The sequence below is a fragment of the Puma concolor genome, chromosome D4 (assembly GCF_028749965.1).
Source record: "Puma concolor isolate L17-30 chromosome D4, mPumCon1.1.hap2, whole genome shotgun sequence".
Taxonomy (NCBI): Eukaryota; Metazoa; Chordata; class Mammalia; order Carnivora; family Felidae; genus Puma; species Puma concolor.
This window is the reverse complement of record NC_141679.1, coordinates 76,893,418-76,917,574: the sequence shown is the minus strand read 5'-3', so window position 1 is coordinate 76,917,574 and position 24,157 is coordinate 76,893,418. Positions and strand designations below refer to the sequence as shown.

The 24,157-nt window shown below is 42.6% G+C and overlaps 1 protein-coding gene across 5 annotated transcripts in view; it reads left to right on the top strand.

The window, feature by feature from the left end:
• Window positions 1–24,157, top strand: part of ASTN2 (astrotactin 2) — an 881,464-nt gene that overhangs the window by 841,908 nt on the left and 15,399 nt on the right. For all 5 annotated transcript variants that reach the window (XM_086683845.1, XM_086683843.1, XM_086683844.1 and 2 more), the window contains one exon: window positions 23,371–23,471. In XM_086683845.1, coding sequence (XP_086539971.1) covers window positions 23,371–23,471 — 101 coding nt within the window. The remainder of the gene's footprint in view (window positions 1–23,370; window positions 23,472–24,157) is intronic.

Genomic DNA, 24,157 nt, shown 5'->3' with positions numbered 1-24,157 from the left:
CCATGTTCATACTTCAGAGGAAGAAACAAAGAAGAATTAGTGATACGGATGGCTGTGAAAGAGTGCTGTTGATATGCCAGATGCTGTTCTAAATGCTTTATATAAATTACCTGGAACAGTCCTCTCAGTAACTCAGTGAGGACAGAATTTTATGATCCCCATTTTATACATGAGATAACCAAAGGCCAGAGAAGTTAAGAAATTTGCCTAAAGTCATGCACTAGTCAGTAACAGAGCCAGGATTTAAATTCATACTGGCTGGTTCCAGAGCCCAAGCTTCTCGTCAGTAATGAGTGCTGCCTCTGCCAGATCGCGCACTCTTTACCCCTTACAGGGCTTTGGCACATCTACATCTCTTATTTGTTCTTCAGTTCTCAGCCTCAGCTTCAGTGTTGCTCCCTCAGAATGGCATCCCCCAACCCGTAATCTGAATTGCGCCTCCTTACCCCTTTCCTTTACTGCAATTATTAAACTTTGAAATGACACATTTGTGTGTGTGATCATGTCTGTCCCCTATTAGACTTGACAGTCTGTGAGAATAAAGCTGGTGTTTGTTTTGTTTATTTCTGTACACTCAACTGCACACATGCAGAAAGCATTCAATGAATATTCATTGGAGAAATCAATGCATGTAGTATCGCATTTAATCATAGCTATATGAGGCACAAACTTTTCTCCCTTATTTTAGACATAAAGAAATAAAGGCTTGCAGAGGTTCAGTAAATTGGGCATGTCACTAAGTCACTAAGGGGGTATATGCCAGAACTAGTGTTAGAAAACAGGTCTTTTCTGATCTCAGAGCCCACGCTCTGAACCTGTACACTGTATTCCTTCCTGTGCAGCCCTATAAGGGACACACACAGAAATGAGGGCACAGTGTCTGCCCTGGATAGCTCCTTATTCTGCTGGGAGAAGCCAGATGTGTATACAAACTGCCACACCACAGGGCAATTAAAATTGGTGAACTGGTTCTACAATATCACACTGATTATGAGCTATGGAAAAAGGTAGGGAGAAAAAGGACGTTTTGGACAGCCAGAACAGTACTTTCTGTACTTATCCAGTGCCACTTAGCCTTTAAGGGTGTGTTCAAATGTAGCATCTTCCCTATTAGCACTGGTGTTCATTCATTTTACAGTCTCTGCATCTCTGTAGGGACCTGCACTATATTCTAGGGACCCAGAGATGAACAGCACATTGTCCCTGCTGCCGTGGAGCTCGTGATAAAATGTGGCCCATGATAAGAGAGCTCAGAGGAGGCGATGCCTCTCAGTCTAGTGAAAGCTGGCCAGGAAGGGTGACATTTCATTTCAGTTGAGCTTTAAAGGATAAATGGGATCAGGAAGATGAAGACAGAGAAGGGGAAGGGTTTTCCACGGAGAGGGAGTCATATGTACAAAGTTATTGAAGAGCAAGGGACTCTCTTGCTAGGCCAAGAAGTGTGGACTTTATCTTAAGGGGTAAAGGGAGTCATTAAAGGTTTTAAGCCAGATGCTCAATAGACATTGTTAATTTGCACTTTAGAAAGATCTGTCTGGCTGATATACTGACGATAGATTGGAAGTTGGAGGGAACTGTAGGAAGCAATAAGGAAGCTGTTCCCACGACCTCAATGAGAGACAGTGAGGTCTAGTGTTAGCCAGAATTGGAAGAAAGAGGGTGGTTGAAATCTACCGTGTCAGATGAGCAGGACATGGGAGGGCGAGGGATGAGTCAGACACAGCTCATGAGCATGTACAAATTTATCCTGCATGATGCTTATTGGTAAGAACTCTACTTCAATCCCTTGCCTCTTAGGCTGGACCAAGGTAGAGCAGTACTGTCGACAACCAGAAAATATTTCCCAAGTACCTACTGTGGGCTATACCTATCCTCTGGAAGATTTAAAAAAAAAAAAAAGTGAGCTTAGGTGAGTTGGCAAAAGTTCCCATTATTCCCTTTCTAATTTTTAAGAGTACTTGGCTCTCATCTGTTTCTGAAACAGCAAGAGATCCTTTATGGGTGCCACAACCATGTGGGGGCTGATGGGGTTGAAGGGAGATGAGATACAGTTTCTTTCTCCCAGAGAGCTCGCATACCAGTGGCGTGCTCAGCAAATAAAGGATAGATGAGGACAGTGTCACTTATGGCTTCATGTCCTAGGTACTAAGACTCTGAGGGAGAAGCAATTGGCCCCGTGAAAACAGGTATGGGTCTCTCCCAGAGCCCGGAGAGAGAACTGGCCAAGGTCACGTGACCAAGCAGTGGCAGGAATTTTATTTGCTGGTCGCTAAGCTGAGCTGGAGAGCCAAGCAGAAGAGCAGTCCCGCTTCTGGGACGAGAGTCCACCACAGTCCTATTAATTAATCTCCTCCCCACCATCTTGGGCAACTCGAAGTGCACCAGATACTATTTTAAGTGTGTGACTAAACATTAACTTGTTTTATCTTCACAATAACTTTCTAAAGGATATTTCAGAAGGACATAGGAGAATCTGGACTCATGAGTGCAAGTAACAGAAACCCAAATCAAAATTGCTTGTGGAAAAAGTGGAATTTATATGCTTGTGTAACTGGGAAATTCAACAAACGTGCTGGCTTTAGCCCCAGCGGAATCTAGGAGTTCAGATAATAGGATATGGACTTTGTGTCTCTGTCTCAAGTTTGCCGTGTGTTTGGCTGCTTTTTGAGTTGGGTTTTCCTCATGACCCTGGCAGCTAGAGTCTTTGATGGTCCTTTAGACCTATGATCTTAGAAAGAGATCCCTATCCATCCCCAGGAAAGGAATCTGGTTGTTTTGCTTGGGTTATCTCACCATTTCTGTGGTGGGAGTCAGGGACATGAAATGGACGTTCCCACTCAAATCACAGTAGAGGTGGAAAAATTGTTGCTAAGTGGACACAGGCACCATGCTTCCAGAAAAAGGAGTAAGAAAAGCTAGGTAAAGGAAACAACCAAAACTGAAAACAAAACAAAACAAAGCCTGAAAACCCTGCTGTGCTCAGAGTTCTATTATCTCTTGTACAGAGTTGAGAAAATGGAGGTTCGTAGAGGTGGAGCACAGAACAGGGCCCATATATAGGTCTTTCTAATGCTAACACCCTGGATCCTTAACCACCGGCATTGCACTGCCTTCCCTCATAGTCTGTGTTCCATCTGAGGAAGGTGGGAAGGTGAAAAAACCCACTCAGGTGCAGCATCCCAACTCACAAAGATGAACTAGACAATAAAGGTCACAGAGAGAATGGGCTGGTATGAATGTGAAGCAGAGTGCTATAGAGAGCTACCTAGGAGTCCCAGCCTTGCATCTAGGCTTTAGGGAACATTTACTGGACCAGTGATATCAAGTTTCATTGTTGGAGAGCAGAGTGATGGGAAGGTGAGTAGACTAGCAGAGACGCTGAGCTCAGAAGTGTCTTGGTGCCGTGTCTGTCCTTGGATCAACCCAGACCCTGTAGAGATTTTTCTGCAAGAGGGAGCAGTTGTGTCTTCAGTGTCAAGGTGAATATAGCACAAGGAGCCCTCAACCAGAAGTTGAATTAAGTGCCAGCTCTATCACTCTGCCACTATGTGTCTGTCCTTGATTAAAGAGCTCCCTCCCCACCCTCCCTGCAGACATCAAATTCTCTGAATGTAAAATGTGGGCAATAAAGCCTGCTTTGTCTTGCTTTCAAGGTTATTTGCGTAATAAGCTTTGCAAAGTGTAAATTGATCGGTGTCAGGGATGTGTTCATTTGTTTGCTTTAATCAGGAAACTGAAAATAAAATGCAGAAAGTATGGAGCCAGTACAATAAGCCACCATGTGCCCACCGTGCAGGATTAATACCTGCCAGGGCTGTGTCACATTTGCTTCAGAGTACTTTCTTTTATCCTAAAAGAAATTAAAGATCCACTTGAAGATGACTGTCTCCTTGTCATCAGTCTGGTCCAAAGAGCAAAGCGAGTTTATGTTTGTTTATTTATTTGCTCACTTCTCTCCTTTTTAATTTCCAGTGGCATCTCTCGTTTCATATGCTAGCCAATCGAAAATCCAGCTGGTTGCAGCTGACACAGTTTTTGTTATTTATTATTTATTAATAATATTAACTTAATTTCCATAATAACCATATTTTTAAAACCAAGGCGCAGAAAGTCTCATTAGGTCTTATCTCTCCTGGGAACCCTTTTTCCCCCTTTTTATGTCAATACCTATAAGAAAAGAAATAAATACTTTAATAATGTATTCTTCTAATCTCGTGCTTACGCAAAGTCTTACGTCTCTGAGAGCTTGTCCAGCCGTGGCAAGGTCTTATCAGGGCCGGATGCCCCAACTGTGCCCAGCCAGCCCGTTGCCCTTATTCTGGTAGCTCAAGGTTTCTAAGGCCGATGTGTCCAGTCGACCAAAGAGGCTTATCTTCATGGGCAAAGGGAGCCGGATGGTGGCTGGGGTTCTGAGATACGAGACAAAGGCTATGTGAGGTTGCCCAAGTTCACAGCAGTGATCAGACCCACTGGTGAGAACAAAGAGGGACCCCGTGGTGGGGAGGAAACAGCCCTGGTGGTGGGGGCAGACAGTCCTGAGTTTGAATGCAGACCTGTTCTCTGCCATATAATGGGCACTTAGCCTTCCAGAGGAATGACACCGCTCTGAGCCTGTTACTGTAGTGGGTGAGGGAGAGGCACCTTCTTTGCAGAACCCCTTTCTTGGGAAAACCAGGATCAGTCATGTAGTACCCACAGTGCGTGACATACAATTATCAGACATAATGTCTGCCACAAAGAAGGGGGGAGTTGGGCCATATGAGCAAGCAGAGAATGGGTCAGTATGGCCCAGAGAGCAAGCATCAACGGAGTGAGAGGAGGAAAAAAATAAAATCAAAACAGAGTAAAAACTGCCCAGTATAAAGGCTGCCTGGGGACCCACCAGGCCGGTCCTGCTAAGTGGAATGGAGGCAGGGAGACACCTTTGGGGAAGGGTACCCTGTTCTCAGCCCTGTTTGTAGTTTCCCCTGTGAATCTGCTCACTGTGCTAAGTGTCAGTACAGTACCCTGCCTTGGAGACAGGGGGTCTGGGTTCAAATCTTGGATTTGCTTTGAACTCGCTATATGACCTAGGACAAGTTGATTGCCCTCTCTGAGCCTTAGGTGAAAAATAAGCTACTTGACAAGACTCTGTCCTGATGCTATTTCTCAGCTGGTGAGAACACTGGGAGTTCTCTCTGGAGCTCAGGGCTGACACAGACGAGGCTTCCCTCAGGGCTTTCTGGGCAGCCGCGTCCAGCTCCTCAGTGGTTACCACCTCTGTTGGGAGTTCTACTGAGATACTGCACATTCACGTGTAGTGTGCTTTCGTCATCCGTGACCTGTTTATCTGGCAGCCTGGCGTGGAGAACTGACCTTTCAATCATGCTGTTCGCACCACTTAACTTTGCCCTCTATTACTGCTCTGCCTTCCTGAACAGGTGAAGGTAATAGCTCTCTCCTTTCCCCTAAGGAAGAACTTTGCCAACCCCCTTACTTTTTCTCTGAACTAGTTCGACCAGTGCCTAACTTTCTATCCTGTCTTGTTCACCATTGGTTCTTGGGGACATGTTTTATCTGTTCACGTAGGATTATAAGTGCCTTTTGTTTTGTTTGTTTGTTTGTTTGTTTGTTTGTTTGTTTGTTTGTTTGTTTTAAGATGGCAACAGAAAGAATCCTTTGCTTTTATTCAGGAACAAAAGTACAATGTCACAAGACAGCAGGAACTCAGGACAGGAAGCATTGGTGTTTGATTAAAATATGTGCATTGGAGACAAAACTACTATCTTCAGATCATATATAAGTGCCTTTTGGATTAAGACTGACATGTTAATTCATGATGGGCATACTGTATCCTACAAAGAATGCAGACTTGAGGTCAGGACAGCTCTGGGATTGGATCCTACTCTGGAAGTTACCACCAGGTGACTCAGGCATTTCATTTTATCTCTCTGAGACTTTGTTTCTTCATCTGTAAGCATAGATAAATATAGATAATATGATCTACCTAAGATTGTGGTAAGGAGTAAATTAGATAACATATAGTCAATGATTGGCAAAGATGATACATATGTATGAATTGTGTGTGTATGTGTGTGTGTATAGTCAAGTAAATTGAGAGCCCCTTGATGGGCAGGGACTGTGTGCACAGGGCTTCTGGGCCACACCTGCTTTTTAGTAGCTGCAGCCAAGGCGCTTAGGTGCACATTGGTTTACAGAAATACTATAAAATGACCAAACAGCTGTTTTAATAGCTACAAAAGGACTGACTTTCCTAAGTTTTTGAGTTTGTGAAAACTATAATCCTTTTTCCTCCTTTTTCTCCACCTTTTCTTTCCCCTAGCTTTCCAATGCTGAATGTAGGAAAAAGGATCCATCCTCTTCCTAACCAATGCACATGCAATATCTCACATTCTACTCATACTCCACATACACACACACACACACACACACACACACACACACACACACATACGCACACGCATGCACACAGGGACAGACATTTATATGTATTCATATGTACATATCCATGTATTCAAGAAACCCTTATTGAAGGCCTACCTTATGATCTAGCTCTATTTTTTTTTTATTTTTTTAATGTTTATTTTTGAGAGTGAGAGCATGAGCAGGGAAGGGACAGAGAGAGGGAGACACGAATCCAAAGCAGGCTCCTGAGCTGTCAGCACAGAGCCTGATGCAGGGCTCGAACCCACAGACCATGAGACCAGGACCTGAGCCTCAGTTGGACGCTTAACTCACTGAGCCACCCAGGCACCCCTAAACATTATTTGGTTTTATTCTGAAAGATACATCAGGGGTTTGGGATTAAAAGTGCAATATTCAGATTCAAGTCACTAAAAAAATTTTTTTAATGTTTATTTATTTTTGAGAGACAGAGCATGAGCAGGGAAGGGACAGAGAGAGGGAGACACGAATCTGAAGCAGGCTCCGGGCTCCGAGCACAGAGCCCAAAGCAGGACTCAAACCCACAGACCACAAGATCATGACCTGAGCCGAAGTTGAATGCTTAACTGACTGAGCCACCCAGGTGCCCCAGTGAGCTACCTAAACTTTTGGCACTAGGGATATATCAGTGACTGTAACAGACTCCATTCTTGTTTTTGTGAATTTTATATCCAAGCAGGAGTGACAAACTCAGTAAATATAACAAACAAGGAAATTATATATTAGAAGTTCTTAAATATTATGAAGAAAAAAATAGAGCCAGCTGAATGGTATTCTAATATACTTCTAACACAGAGCCTGCTTGGGATTCTCTCTCCCTCTCTCTCTGCCTCTCCCCGACTCGCACCCATGCTGTTACACTCTCTCTCTCTGTCTCTCAAAATAAGTAAATAAACGTTTATTTTTTTAAAAAGGTTTAATTGAAGGTCCCCTGTTTCCCCTTTAAGTAATCCTTTCTGCTTATATGAGCAAATATGGGACAGAGGCTGAGGCAGAAGGTGCTTTCTCAAACTCAGAGGTCAGAAAGCTACAGATATTGAAGATCCGATCCTTGCCATGGCCACCTTTATGGACACAGGATTCTTGTAGAGTGACACATTGGCTTTGTTTGTTTATAGAGCTTTATTATTTTTTTGAGATCTAAATCACATACCATGTAATTCACCCTTGTAAAGTATGCAGTTCAGTGAATTTTACAATGTTTAGAAAGTTGTACGATTATCACGACTAATTCCAGAACATTTTAATCATCTGAAAAAGAAACTCCATATCCATTAGCAGTCACTCCTGTTGTCTCCGCGTCCCTGTCCTGACTACCACTAATCTACTTTCTGTGTCTAGGAATTTGCCTATTGGGAACACTTCATGGAAATGGAATCACACGACATATGGCCTGTCTGAATTCTTTCACCCGGCATAATGTTCTCAAGGTTCAGTGATACTGTAGCATGAATAAGGAATTCATTCCTTTTCATGGTTGAATAATATTCAGTTGTATGGATATTTTGTTTATTCATCAGTTGATGGACATTTGAGTTGTTTTCTACTTTTTGGCTGTTAATGCAGCTATGAAAATTTGTGTACACTTTTTTCTTAATGGACATATGTTTTCAGTTCTCTTGGGTATATACCTAGGAATAGAATTTCTAGGTCTTGTTAACTCTATGTTTAACTTTGAGAGGAAAGGGGCACCTGAGTGGCTCAGTCGGTTGGGCGTCCGACTTCGGCTCAGGTCATGATCTCACGGTCCGTGAGTTTGAGCCCCGTTTTGGGCTCTGTGCTGACGACTCAGAGCCTGGAGCCTGCTTCGGATTCTGTGTCTCCCTCTCTCTCTGCCCCTCCCCTGCTCATGCTCTGTCTCTCTCTATCTCTCAGTAATGAATAAACATTAATTTTTTTTTTTTAACTTTGAGAGGAACTGCCAAGCTGTTTGCCAGGATGGCTACACCATTTTACATTCCCATCAACAATATATGAGAGTTCCAATTTCTTCCACCTTTGCCAGCACATTTCTTGTTTTTTGTTTTTGTTTTTTTGTTTTTTTTTTTGTTTTTTTTTTTTTTTTTTTTTTTTTTTTTGGTTATAGCCATCTTAATGCATAAGAGGTGGTGTCCCATTATGCTTTTGATTTTCATTCCCTGCTGACTCATGATGTGAACATATTTTCATATGTTTATTAGCTGTGTATCTTCTCTGAGAAATATCTATTCAAATCTTTTGTCCATTTTTATACTGTGCTATTTATCTCTCCGTTGTTGAGTTGCAATACTTCTTTATATATTCTGAATATTAGTCTTGTACCAGATACATGGTTTACAAATATTTTCCCATGTTTGGTGGGTTGTGTTTTTGTTTTCTTAATATCGTCCTTTATAACACAAAAGTTTTTAACTTCCGTGAAGTCTAACTTCTCTTATTTATTTATTTTTTGTTTTAGTTGTGCTTTTGGGGTCATAGCTAAGAAATCATCATCTTATCTAAGCTCATGAAGATCTAGGTTTTTTTCTAAGAGTTTTTTTAGTTTTTGCTTTTATGTTTATGTCTTTGATCCATTTTGAGGTAATTTTTCTTATATGGTGTGAGATAGGGGTCCAATTTCATTTTCTTGCATATCGCTATCCAATTGTCCCAGCATCATTTACTGGAGAGACTATTGTTAAAGAGACTATTCTTTTGCTCTTGTTGAAAATCAATTGACCATAAATGTATGCATTTATTTCTGGACTCTCAATTTTAGTCCATTGATCTATGTCTATTTTTATACTAGTATCAGACAGTCTTGATTACTGCAATTTTGTGGTAAATTTTGAAATGAGGTTATGGGAGTCTTCCAACTTTTTTTGGGGGGGGGATTATTTTGGCTCTTCTGGGTACCATATGAATTTTAGGAGTAGCTGGTCATTTTCTGCAAAAAATCAGCTGGGATTTTCATGGAGTTGTGTTGAATCTACAGATAAATTTGGGAGTATTTCCGTGTTAATAACATTAAATCCTCCACTCCATGAGCACAAGATGTCTTTCCATTTATTTAAGTCTTTAATTTCTTTCTGTGTTTTATGGTTTCCAGTGTGTAAGTCATGCATGCCTTTTGTTTAATTTATTCCTAAGTGGGTTTTTTTTTGTTGTTGCTACTAGAAATGGGATTATTTCTTAATTTCATTTTCTGATTGTTCACTGCTAGTATATAAAATACAATTGACTTTTGTATATTTATCTTACCTGTAACCTTACCGAATTTGTTTTCTTTCTTTTTAAGATCTGTTGTGTGTGTATGTGTGTCTGTGTGTGTGTATATTCCTTTGTTTTTCTATATACAAGATTATGTCATCTACAAATAGAGAGAGTTTTATTTTTTTAAGTTTATTTATTCATGTTGAGAGAGGGGGTGGACAGAGAGACAGAATCCCAAGTACGCTCCATGCTGTCAGCTCAGAGCCCCAACATGAGGCTCGATCTCACAAACCTCACAAACCTCAGCCAAAATCAAGAGTCAGATGCTTAACGACTGAGCCACCCAGGCACCCCAGTAGAGATAGTTTTATACTTTACTATCTGGATGATTTTTTTTTTCTTCTTCTTGCCTAAATACCCTGTCAATAACCTTAAGTATAGTGCTGAATAGCAATAGTGAAAGTCAGTCTCCTTGTCTTTTCTAGGCCATAGGGGGAGGTTTTCAGTCTTTACCATTAAGTATGATGTTAGCTATGAGCTTTCCACAGATGCCCTTTATCAGGTTGTGGTGGTTTTCTTCTATTCATAGTTCAAGTGTTTTTATCATGAGGGGATGTTGAGTTTTATGAAAGTTTTTTCTGTGTCTATTGAGGTGATTGTATAATGTTTGTCCTTTATTCTATTAATAGGATGTGTTATATTAGTTAATTGTCATATGCTGAATTAGTCATGCTTTCATGGGATAAATCCCACTTGGTCATGATGTATAATCATTTTTACATGTTACTGGATTTGTTTAGGATTTTGTTTATCTATATTTATAAGGGATATTGGACTGTAGTTTTCTTTCTTTGATGACTTTTCTGGTTTTGGTATCAGAATAATACTGGCTTCATATAATTAGTTGGCAGTGTTCCCTCCTCTTTTATATTTTTGGAAGAGTTTATGTAGGATTCGTGTTGATTGCTATTAAAATTTGGTGGAATTCACCAGCGAAGACATCTAATGACCCATTGTTTTATAGGAAAAGAAAGCAAAATCCATGAGGAAGGACTTCACCCACAGTCATAGTGCTGATTAGGGCAAAGCCAGGGAAGCCCAGGGTTCAGACCTCCCTCAGTTTGTAGCTCACTGCGTGCATAGTCTCTAATTCTCATACTATTAAAAGCAGATATTGTTAAAAAGATGTGGTATGTGTGTGTGTGTGTCTGCACACACACACATACATACAATGGACTATTACTCAGCCATAAAAAGAGTGAAATCTTGGCCTTTGCAAAAAAATACTAAATTAGACAAACCAAAAAGCAGACTCTTAACTGTAGAGAACAAACTCATGGTTACCAAAAGGGAGTTGATGGGGCATGGGTGAAATAGGTGAAGGGGATTAAAGGTACAATCTTGATAAGCACCGAGTAATGTATAGAATTGTTGAATCACTGTATCATACTCCTGAAATTAATATAACACTGTATGGTAACTAGACTGGACTTGAAATTTTTGAGCTAAGTAAACTGCAGTTGATTAACAAGAGTGATCAATTATATGAAAAAGCAAAAAAGCAGATATTATTTATCTGTTTTTATTATCATATTTTCAATTATCAAAGTATAGTTAACATACAGTGTTACATTAATTCAGGCGTACAACATTGTAATTAAGTAATTCTGTACATTACTCTGTGCTCACCATGGTAAGTGTAGTCACTGACTGTACAATATTATTACAATATTATTGTCTATATGTCCTATGCTGTACTTTTCATCTCCATCACTTATTTATTTTATAACTAGAACTTTGTTCTTCTTAATTCTGTTCACCTTTTTTGCCCATCCCCCCCAACCTCTCCCACATGGCAACTACCAAGTTGTTCTCTGTACTTATAAGTCTGTTTCTGTTTGTTTGTCCATTGATTTTGTTTTTGCCTTTCTCTGTCCAACTTATTTTGCTTATTAGCATAATACCCTCTAGGCTCATCCGTGTTGTCACAAATGGCAAGATTTCATTCTTTTTTATACCTGAGTAATATTCCATTGTGTATATGTACCGCATCTTTATCCATCTGTTATCAAAGGACACTCAGGTTGCTTCCAGTCTTGGCTATTGTAAATAGTACAGTACACACAGGGGTGCATATATCTCTTAAAATTAGTGTTTTAGAGCCCCTGGGTGTCTCAGTTGGTTAAGCGTCTGACTTTTGGTTTCAGGTTGTGATTCCAGGGTCATGGGATCAAGCCCCATGTTGGGCATGGCGCTGAGTATAGAGCCTGCTTGGGTTTCTCTCTCTCTCCCTCTGCCCCTCTCCCCAACTTGTGTGCTCTCTCTCTCAAAAAAAAAATAGTGTTTTAATTTTCCTTGGGTATATACTCAGAAGTGCAGTTACTGGATCATATGATAGTTCCATTTTTAATTTTTTGAGGACCCTCATACTGTTTCCCATAGTGGCTGCACCAGTTTGCCTTCCCACCAGCAGTGCATGACGCTTCCCCTTTCTCCACATCCTCATCAACACTTGTTATTTCTTGTCTTTTTGATACTAGCCATTCTGACAGGTATGAGGTGATAGTTCATTGTGGTTTTGATTTACATTTCTTTGATGATGGGTGATGTTGAGCATCTTTTCATATGTCTGTTAGCCATGTGTATATCTTCTTTGAAAAAACGTCTATTCAGGTCCTCTGTCCATTTTTTTAATCTGATTTTTTTCTTGGTGTTGAGTTGTTTGAGTTCTTGATATTTTGGATATTAACCTCTTATTGAATATATCATTTGCAAGTATATTATCCCATTCAGTAAGTTGCCTTTTCATTTTGGTGATGGTGCTTTTTTAACTGCAAAACTTTTCAGTTTGATGTAATCCCAATTATTTATTTTTGCGTTCATTTCCCTTTCCTGGGGAAGAAAAGGGAAACTGAGGCCCAGAGGCATGATGTGATTTGCCTACACACTCAGTGGCTGAGCTGGACTTCTAACTAAACATTATGAAAAACAGTGGCCTTGTTGCCATGACACCCTCCAGGAGGATTGCCTTTGCCCAGGGTTTTGATTTCAGGAATCAATGTTTCCACTTTATCCCCCCATTTGAGTGTTATAAAGAAGCAAGACAAGCAAGATGATATTTACAGTGCCAAGCACTATTCTAGGTATTTTTCATGTTATTTTGTTCTTAAAACAATCTTGTGAGACAGATACTGTTAACTCCACTTTTTACATTTATGGAAACCAAGGATGTCAAAGAAAACAGGAATAGGAAATGGACAGCCATGGTACAAATTCAGTCCTTCAGACTCCCAAGTGCAGGGCTTGGCCCTTCTTCCCACACCCATTCCTCCACCTGTGGGAAAACAGTGCTCACACATCAGGTGGAAACTGAGCTCAACTTGAGTTAGCTAAGAACCATCCTGCCTGTAGTGTTGCCTGACTTAATGCCCAAGGATAATTCCAAGTTGGGGACCTCTGCTTGGCCTCCTCTCCTCTGAGCTTGACTTGGGCCAAATGCATTTTTACAAGGCGATAAGGAAGAAGAGAAAGACTTCAGGGTCAGACATAGGAAGAGGGGTAATGCCAGGGTTGAAAAGGGATGATGGACGATGATGGTGTTGCTGTACTAAGAGCGCTTCCTTGTCAAAAGTTGGGAACATGGACTTCATCCTCCTAATCAGCTCTAACATCCTCCAAACTGTGACTCAAGGTCCAATTGGGACCAATGAATAGTTACTAATTCTATCTCTTTGGAAACGGCACTGAACTTTCAGTTGGGAGACCTATGTTGGGGCCTAGCTGAACTATCTGTGCAGCCTTGGAAAAGTCAATTCAAATTTCCATGGCTCATTTGCCTCCTTGTAAAGTGGATTTAATAATATGTACCCCTTAGGCAGTTTTAAAGAGAACAGAAGACAACTGTGTAAAAGCCCCCAGCACGGTGCTCCGATACAGAGTGAGTGCCCAGGAAGTGTGTGTGGGGTCTCTAAGGCACTTTCACATCCATAATGAACATTTGGCCCTCACAGCATCCCTGTGGGGTTTGATATCAATGGTATCTGAACTACAGAGAAGTTAAATAATCTGGCCAAACTTCCATAGCTAGTTAAAGACAAGGTTAAACCTTCAAATCATGCCCTCTGTCTCAATGCTACATACTTCTAAGCTATACTTTTCTGCAAAAAATTCCTATAACTGTAGTCACTTAAAAATTATTGTCTGTACCTGGGTGTGTTAGAGAGACTATCCAGTTTATAATAAATATATAATAAAAAGGCCACAATTTGCTTTAAAGATCCCAGGAATACAAATTTAAATGGAATCATGGAATAATAAGGCATCCATTCCTTGATTTGAAACCATAGAATTAGTCTGTGTCTGCTTTGACCTAAAACAACCTATTAAAAGATGAACATCCTTGGTGCCCCTCGGTGGCCCAGTCGGTTGAGCATCTGACTCCTGATTTTGGCCCAGGTCATGATCTCATTGTTTATGAGATTGAGCCCTGCATTGGGCTCTACGCTGATATCATGGAGCCTGCTTGGGATTCTCTCTCTCTCTGTCTCTCTCTCTCTCTCTCTGCACCCCTCTTGTGTGTGTGCTCACTCTCTAAATAAATAAGTATAAATAAATAAACAAACAAGCAAACAAAAAAGATGAACATCCTCCAACTGGGACCAGTGGTCAGTCTAGCTGTGTGTTACCATGTAGTCTACTCCCTGGAAAAAGAGAAGGAAGAGAGAAGAAGGTCGAGAAAGGGAAGGGAGTGACAAGAAGAAAAGGAAAGGGAAACAAGAACAGCCTTGAAAGCTAAGTGCCAACCTGAATCTTTCTTTCAAGAAGGGTCAAGTTATACTTGATAGGTAAATGAATGAGCTCAAATGGACCTTTCACCTAGTTTTTGTATGTTAAAATCCTTTGGCTCTTTCAGTCCTCTAAGGCTTTCAGGGTGGGGGGTATAAAGATTGTCCCCTTATAGGGGTTTTTTAAGGTGGATTTGTTTTTGTTTTTGTTTTTTGTTTGGTTTTTGGTTTTTAGTTTTTTTGGTAGGAGAAAACGAGATTGTCATAGGTGGTTGACATTCCCGATAGGTTGCAGCTGACAGGGGATCCGGGCAGTCCTTGAATGCCTATCCAAGGCTTTAGTCCATTGTTTTAAAGAAGGAAGAAAGAACACATCTGAAGGAAATGGAAGGACGGGAATAAATTTTTATTGAAGTGCTCCTAGCACTGCATCCCATTTCTTTACTCAGCCATATCGCTGCTCTTCTATGAGCTCCTGGAAAGCAAGGACCACCCTCGTCTTCTCCCCAACTGTTTTTGCCCTGCTTCGCGGAGTGCCGGGCACCTAGCAGGTGTTCCACTGGCCTCCCAATCAGGCCTCAGACTGAGTTGCTCTGAAAGTAGAAACCAGGATCAGCGTCCTTAATACCATGACAGTCTCTCCATGCCGGGCACTGTAACCAAATATTTATGTTGGCAGAAAGCACAAGTTGCCAGCCCAAGTTGGGATATAAAAAGATTGGTTTTCAGTGCTGGGGAGTAGGTGGGCTGCATGTGGAACAGAGCAGGGAACCATAACAGCCCCTGGCTGTTCATGCTCAAGCCTTGCTTTGATACTCCTGGACTTATGAACAGAGAGATTTTGCCTGATGACCAGCACCCAGCTGGGGAAGACTTTGGACATCTGAATTCTGGCACTGGTTCACACCGTTCTGCCCAATCCCCTCATTTCGCAGGCTGGGAAACTGAGAACAAAGCACAATAGAACTTGCCCAAGGCCATGTTGCTTATTCAGTGTCTGAACCCAAACTGGAGTCCAGATCTTCAGCAAGCAGTTGTGACATTAGGCTTGGGGTCAGAAGAGCTGTGTGACCCTGGACAAGTCATCTGGACTCACTGAGCCTGTCTGTAAAACAGGAATGATTTCTAACCCTGGCATCAAATGACAATAATGTACACAAAATGATTTTGCGTGAAGTGCTTTGTGTTAAGTTCTGTGTCAAAACTCTGGATCAGGGGTCAGCAAACTTTTCTCTAGAAGTCCAGATAGTAAACATTTTAGGCTTTGTGGGTCACATGGTCTCTGTTGCAATTACTCAGCTCTGCCTTATTTACAGAAACCTGTGGCAGACCAGATTTGGCCCATGTGCCATGGTTTGCTGACCCTTGCTGTAGATGCTTGGAAGTTGTTAGAGTTACTGTTGATGATGATGTCATAAATGACCCCAAAATTTAGTGGCTTAAAACAACTTATTTGATTATGCTAATGGATTCTGTGGGTCAGGCACCAAGACAGTGCACAGCACAATCAGCTGTCTTTGCTTCATGAAGTCTGGAGCCTCAGCTGCAGGGATGAATGACCTGACCACTTGGGCTGGAATTACCTAAAGGTTCTTTTACTCATCTGGGCTGGGATGATGTGAACACCAGGACTGCTCACATCAGCCTCTCCCTCCCTGTGTCCTGGCTTCCTCGCTCCAGGGTGGCCTGAGGGCGGTTGGATGTCTTGCATGGAGGCTCAGGGCTTCGACCGAGTTTCAGTGAGCTTGGTAGAAGTTGCATAGCCTTTTATGACCCAGACTCAAAAGTCATACAGCAAGTATCCCTTCTGCTGTGTTCTACTAGTCAACACATTCCTGAACCCACCAAAATTCAAGGTGAAGGGCCATCGAACCCCCATGTCTCAATGAGAGAAATGTTAAAGAACTGGGGAGGGGGTGCTCACTTTTTAAAATCATTCTAGAAGAGACTAATAATTTAAACACACACCCCGAATAGTGGTGAATGCTTACTTAGCACTTAACCCTGTGCCAGGCAGTGTATTGAGTACTTTATTCCTCTAACATCCCTTTGAAGGAGGTAATGTGATCATCCACACTTTAAAGACAAGACACACTAAAAAACAGAGAGGTTAATTAACTTGCTGAAGGTCAAAAAATGTAGGTTGTACAACCAACATTTGAACTCAGGTAGTCAGGCTCCAAAATCGGTTCCAATCGTGGCACTTCATTGTGATCATGAAAATGAGAGTGCTCATTCTATCACTAGAGCAGAACTGGATTAAGAACATGAGTCTTTGGGCTGCCCAGCATCTAGGTAGTTCTCCTGACAACAATCAATTAAAAGCATTTTGCACACCTACTCCGGGTCCAGACCATTCTGTGCCTTTTGAGTAGTGTAAGGAAAGACATCTGACACTCAGTTTCACTCATAAGAGACCTAAAATATGGGTGAGGAGATTGAATTCTGATTTAATTCTCACAATGCTGTGAGATGGAACCTTTGTCCCATTTTGCAGGTAAGGAAACCAAGGCCCAATGGTTAAGTCATTACTTGCCAGGTAGCTGACAGAGTCTAGCCAGATTCAAAACCAGAGCGGCTTGATATGAGTCCCATGCTCTTTGCTATAGACTGCAATGGAGTAGGATCTGGAATGAATAATACCAGTTCTTTCAGAGGAAAAAACAATCATGAGTCCCTAACATATCAGATCTAGCCTGTCCTTAGAGGTGGTCTTGGTTTAGTTCCCTCACTGCAGAGACAGAAGACTGAGACCCAGAGAAGGGCAGTCAAGTGTCCCTGGCCATCCAGCTGTTTGGACCCAGAGCCAAAGCTGGGACTCTGTTTTTCCCACCACCCTGACTGCCACATTGTGCTGGGAATGGCAGGGAGGGGAGTGATGGTAGACTGGGTGTGTGTTTGTTGGGGCGGGGAAGGGGGGGCGTTTAAACTAACGGGAAGCTGTTTGCCAAAGCTGCGTGGGGGGAAGGAGCATTTTACAAGACCAGGGCCTCTGGCCTGGAAACATCTGTTTCCCTTCAAATCAGCGAGGAGATTTTTGCCTCCCCAGAATGCCTAAATCATGTGGCGGCTGGGGAAGAGCAGGCGTTGGCCTGGAGACTTCAAACGCATTCTCCCGTACTCTCGGGGACCTGGTCCTGATGTGGGCCTCTGGGGCTCTATCCCTGCTCTTACCCCCTGTCAGATCCATGAGAAGCTCTCACCGCCAATTAACTTCTCGGTTTCATTCTCTCACCCCTGCTGTGAGGGGGTCTGGGGGTCTTGGATGGGACCAACAACAGCTTCCTCTCCACCCAATTTCCTCTGATTTCTACTAGGACAGCTCGCTCTGGATGTTGGAAGGAGGGGGAGGGGAGGGGTCAGAGCCTTGAGCACCGTCATAATAACAATATTATTGATAATAATGCCCACAGCTCACTCTCCCTGAATGTTAGCACATGCCAGGCATCATGATAAGCACTTACTCACATCTCATTTTATGCTACCACTACTGTATACAGTAGGTTTTAATATCCTGATTCCTATTTTACAGGTGAGTAAATTGACACAAGTCCTTACACAGGCAATAAATAGGGAGCCCCAATTTAAAACCAAACTGCCTGATTCCAAGATCATGCTCTTAGCCATTCTGTCATCTCATCTCTTATGATGGCCTTTCAACCTAGTCACCTTTCATTCATTTTACAAATGGGGAAGCTGATTTCCAGACAAGGGAACTACTTCATAGTTGATTGAGTCATTCGTTCAGTCTGCCATTCAGTCTGGAAAGTACTTGCTCAGCATCACGTGATTTAGGTGTCTGAGCACCCGGTGTAGGTGGGTGGATGGAGATAGGCAGAGCAATATTCTGGTCCTGAAGATGTCATGGGGACAAGAGAGAAGTGTATGAGCACTTGACATAGTAATGCGGCATGTGCTATACTAGGACACTATTCACCGCATGGAGAAAGGTTTACTGGAGGGGGTGAGGTTTGACTGATGCTCCAAGGACAAGGTGGAAAGGAAGGGTTGAGTGGAGAAGGGGAAGGACGACCCAGACAGAGGGTGTAGCATGTGCAAAGGCAAAGAGGTAGAATCCATGTCCTGGAACCATTAGCAGTTGGATAAGGTTCTACTATGAAACAGAATAGTAGGCAAAGACTGGTAAACAAGGCTGGAGGTGTGGCCGGAGTTTATTTGAAATTCAATGATCCAGTACTGTCAAATGAATAAAGGTCAAGGAGCCACCCTGGGAGCCTGTGGTAAGGATTTTGGTGATAAGGAAATTGAAAAATACTTTGCCTTTGAGTAGTCAATCCCAAGGCACTTCTCCCACATTGAAATCACAATTCACTGACACCATATTGCTTTAGACAGCCAAGATCTCACAGGCCACAGTGTGTGGAAAACCTGGGACATGAACTCTGTTTGTTTGTTTTCTTGCTTGTTTTAATATAAGTATACTTGACAAACTATATCACATTAGTTTTAGGTGCACAACATAATGATTCGACAACTCTCTACATTACCCTGTGTCCACCACAGGTGTAACTACCATCTGTCACCATGCAAAGCTCTTATAACACCATTGACTATATTCCCTGTGCTGTACCGTTTGTCCCCATGACTTACTCATAACTGGAAGGCTGTACCTCCCACTTCCCTTTACCCATTTTGCTCATGCCCTTACAGCCCACTCCTCTGACAACCACCACTTTGTTCTCTGTATTTATGGTATTTCTGTCTGTTTTGTTTTGTTTGTTTCAGGCACCTTGGCCAGTGTTCTTTCCCCTAAACCAAAGTGGGAGGAAGGAACAGCACGGGTTGGAGTCTGGAGCTTCAGGTTCCTAAACAGCTCATCCCACTTCATCCTTGGAGCCCCCTCTTTTGTAATAAAAGTATCCCAAAGGTGCAATTGGACCTAAGTCAGCCAGTTATACCACAAGCAGTCTAGTGTATAGAAGGCACACTGGGGGAGGAGTCAGAAAAGCCAGTGTCTACTCTGAACTAACTGGCAGTGGGTCCTTACATAAGAATCTTTCCTCTCTGGGCCTCCGTTTCTCCACCTGTAAATAAGTATATGGAGTTTGGGGATGGCTTGGGAGTTCTAGTTCAAACTGTCAGTGAATCTCAGCCTGCTTCAGTGGGCAAAGAGAAGATGAAAGAACTGAGCAGATGGTGGTGGGCACCCTTCCGGATCCCCTGAGAAACACAGAAGTCTCACCTGTGCCTTCTCTCAGTCTCTCTTTCTCTCCCTGCTTTTCACTCTACTCTATGGGTGTGTCTGTGTGTCTGTTTCTCGGTCTCTTTCTCTTTCTCTCCTTTCTCCCCACCCTTCTCCACATCAGGGGCCGCCACTTTCTTCCTCTCACAAAGAGCCCCTCCAAGCCCTGCCTGGTCCCCTAACAGCTTTCAGATGTGTCTCTGGAACAGTTCTACAATTACAGCTGAGACGGGCAGAAAGTGTTTGGCCTTGTGACTTTTGACCCAGGCCTGTGAGGTTGACATCTTCCTCTTTCTCCACCCCTCCACCCCCCACTGGCAGGGTGGCCTGAGGCTTCCTCCATCCTGAGGCCTCCACTGACATGTTTGGTTACCCTAATAACACAAATAGAAGCTACCTTTTAGGAGCAAAGGCTGAGCCAGGCCTGTTCCATCATTGAGTCTTGATCTCAAACTTGTGAGAGATAGAGAATTTCACCAGAGAATACTCAGCCAACAATTGGGGAAAACAAGGATTCCACCCAGGTTTTTGTAACTTAAAAATGTAAGACTGCTTCTTCCCCAGCATGCTGTTATTCATGCTGCTTGGCTAAGCAGAGGGGTGACCCTGGACCCTCTTGGTGGAGGAAATATATTGCAGAAATACCATGGAAACATAAGTGGCCAATGGGAAAGCAGTGTTTAAAAATTTTTTCCAACTCCTCATGTTTTGAGGCTAATTCACATATTCCATTCACTATGCCCTTCTGTGTTTCCCTCAGTTGGAATGAATCTCCTCTTCCCCAAGAAAGCATTTTTTAAAGGTATACTCTTGCACAAATAAGTGCTCTTTACATGGTCTTTATGAAAATCTGCAGCAGGGCGCCTGGGTGGCTGAGTGGGTTAAGTGTCCAACTCTTGATTTCAGCTCAGGTCGTGATCTCACAGTTGTAAGATCGGGCTCCGCACTGGGTGTGGAGCCTGCTTAAGATTCTCTCTCTCCCTCTGCCCCTCCCCCCCCTCAAAAAAATCTGCAGCTTACAAGTCACCTCTCATGTATCACTCTATGTAATATTTGAGATAATCATACATTATCTCTACAATTATCCCCATTTTGTTGTAGAAAATGTAGAAACTGAAATTAAGGAATTATATGTGGGGGGCACCTGGCTAGCTCAGTTGGTTAAGCATCTGACTTGGTTTCAGCTCAGGTCATAATCTCATGGTTTGTGAGTTCAAGCCCTACATCGGGCTCTATGCTGACAGTGCAGAGCCTATTTGGGATTTTCTCTTGATCTCTCTGTACCCCAATGTTTATAGCAGCACTTTCAACAATAGCCAAAATATGGAAAGAGCCTAAATGTCCATCAACTGATGAATGGATAAAGAAATTGTGGTTTATATACACAATGGAATACTACTTGGCAATGAGAAAGAATGAAATATGGCCATTTGAGGCAACGTGAAGATGTGGTTTATATATACAATGGAATGCTACTTGGCAATGAGAAAGAATGAAATCTGGCCATTTGTAGCAACGTGGATGGAACTGGAGATTGTTATGCTATGTGAAATAAGTCATACAGAGAAAGACAGATACCATATATTTTCATTCTTATGTGGATCCTGAGAAACTTAACAGAAGACCATGGGGGAGGGGAAGGGGAAAAAAAGTTAGGGAGAGAGCCAAACCATAAGAGACTCTTAAAAACTGAGAATAAACTGAGGGTTGATGGGGGTGGGAGGGAGGGGAGGGTGGGTGAAGGGCATGGAGGAGGGCACATGTTGGGATGAGCACTGGGTGTTGTATGGAAATCAATTTGGCAACAAATTTCATATTAAAAAAATAGTAATTATCAAAATAATAAATTAATTAATTAAGCAAACTAAAAGAAAAAAAGATGTGGTATGCTCAGGTTCATTTATTTACTCAAATATTTACTGGGTGCCTATCATATATACCCAGTACTGTTAAATGCCAGGGATATCGTTGTACTCAAACCGACATATACACCCTCTGGGAGCTACAGGCTAGGGTTTGGATCCTGCCTCTGCCACTTTCTAGATGGGTTGTTGTGTGGGTAGTAACTGCTTACACAGTGGTACCCAATACTGTCCTTACCTTCCTACTTTGCCACTTGCTTATTCTCGTATCCTAGAGTTTCCTTGTGATCTTCCTTCTAACTCCTCTGCAAGGCTTCTCAATCATTACTCACCTCAAGTAGCACTTAACATTTTATGTTTATTCACACTGACCCACGAAGTGGGCAGTGGCCTCCTTAACAGAGATGCGTGATACAGAGAGATGAAGTGAGCACAGAGAAGGGAAGTGACTTGACCAAGGTCACAGAGCAAGGAAGTAGAGTGGAATGTGAACCTAAACCTGGCCATCTCCAGGACCAGGCTCTTCCCTCTGTCACCACTGCTTCTCTCTTTTATTTTTTTAATTTTGTTTTCATGTTTATTTATTTATTTTTAGAGAGATAACATGAGCAGGAAAAGGGCAGGGAGAGAAGAAGAGAGAGAACCCCAAGCAGGCTCCATGCTGCCCGTGCAGAGCCAGATGCAGGGCTTGATCCCATCTTGCATGAGCTGTGACCATGAGTCTGACGTTTAACCCACTGAGCCACCCAGGCTCCCCACCACTGTTTCTCTTGACCTAAATGGTACTGGATGTAGTAAGCCGTAGAACTGAGCTCCACTCATGATGTGGAGATACAACAGGAGGAGAGAGAGAATGCCCACATCACAGTGCTATTGTTCTTATACCAAAGGCGGAAGCCCAAATCCCCAGAAAGCAGATGAATAGATTAGGTTCTTTTTGAAGATGGGGCCCAAATACCCCATGTTTAGGCCTCTTAAGACTTATGTTTTAGGTATTAGCCCACACTTCCTTACCTTTGCCAGCACTCCGAGCCAGCTAATGAAAGATAAAAGGTAGAGTTAGATTTGGCAGTGTGGATAAGAACATAATCTTTGTTTTGATTTTGCTTTTTAGAGCGAGCAAGTGAGGAAGAGGGAAAGATGGGAGAGAGGGAGAGAGAGAATCTTAAGCAGGCTTCACCCTCAGCGTGGAGCCTGATGTGGGGCTCGATCCCAGGACCCTGAGATCACAACCTAAGACAAAATCAAGAGTTGGACGCTCAACCGACTGGGCCATGCAGGTGTCCCAAGAATATAATCTTTGGATTCAGGCAGACCTAAGTTGTGGTCCCCTGTTGCTACTTACTTAATATGTAATAATAGGACAATTACTTGACCTCTTTGGGACCAATGTCCTTATTGATAAAACACAGCCATAATACCTAGCTTAGGTAGTGTCTGAATAAAATGACTGCTAGCACATTGTTAATGCTCAGTAAGTGTTTGTTCACTGCATGAATGAAAGAACATAGATGAGTATTCTAGCCATCCGAGACACCACTAGGGTTCACTTCTGAAGTCCCGGACTCAGACTGTTCTGTCCCCAAATAACTACGAGACCACAGGAAGATATAAAATCTAAGCTTCAGTTTCTTCATTGGTGAAGTTCAGGTGATAATAATCCCTGCCTTCTAGGTTTGCTTACTTGTAAAATAGGAGTAAGTACAGGGTGCCCTGCAGATGATTGGTGCCCAATAAATGCTATATGGTTGCTATTTTTTTCCCCAAATCATTTCTCTTACAGGCTAAGCCTCCCTGACTTCTATTGACCATTACCCCTGTACTATGATTTTGTGTTCCTCCTTACACCTTCCAGGGTCTTCCCTGAAGTCACAACCCAGTGCTCTGTTTTCTTGCTGTGCTACAGGTTCACTTTGTATGCCGTGGATACACGGGGGAGGCACTCGGAACTCAGCACAGTGACCTTGAGAACGGCCTGTCCACTGGTGGATGACAACAAAGCAGAAGGTAGGTGACCAATCTCTTCACTTCCCAGGTAATTCCCATATTTCCTTTAAGTTCTGTACCCAGAAGTTAACCACCACCCCTTTCCTGCCACATATACGTATTTGCACAGAAAGAAAAAAAGGGGACAGGAGGAACACGGAAGTAAATTAAGTAAGGCCTAAAGGAAATTGAGATTGTCCAGCAGTATCTTAGCCAGTGGAGAGACTTGTTCCTCTTTCATAGAATTTGTCTGTGTTCTGGTTTAGAGGCAAGGATGGTAGACAGTCAGGGCCCCATGACTGTATCCTGCCCCTTAGCCTAGGCTTTGGGAGACCAGTCACTTTTTTCCATTTCGGTCTGTGCCAGAGCTGGCGTATCAGTGACAGTAGAAGATGACTCAACCTACTATCATTAGGTCCTCATAGCACATATTCCCATCTAGCCCAGATGGGTGGCCTCAGAATCCTCAGCCTAGAGCTGAAGTCAGTGACTATCAGTGAGAGCTAGCATGCAAGATTGGACCTTTCTGCTGCTCCTGGTCCCTGAAGTTGTAAACTTCAGGCAAAACACCTAAAAAAGTCGAACCAGTCGGTCACATCCACCACATACTTAGTTCTTCGCCAACATATAGGTATGGTTTCTACATCAGGACTGGCCAGAGTGTAATTGTGGCTTGTGAGTCCTGGTGGTTCACTTCAGGTTGAGCA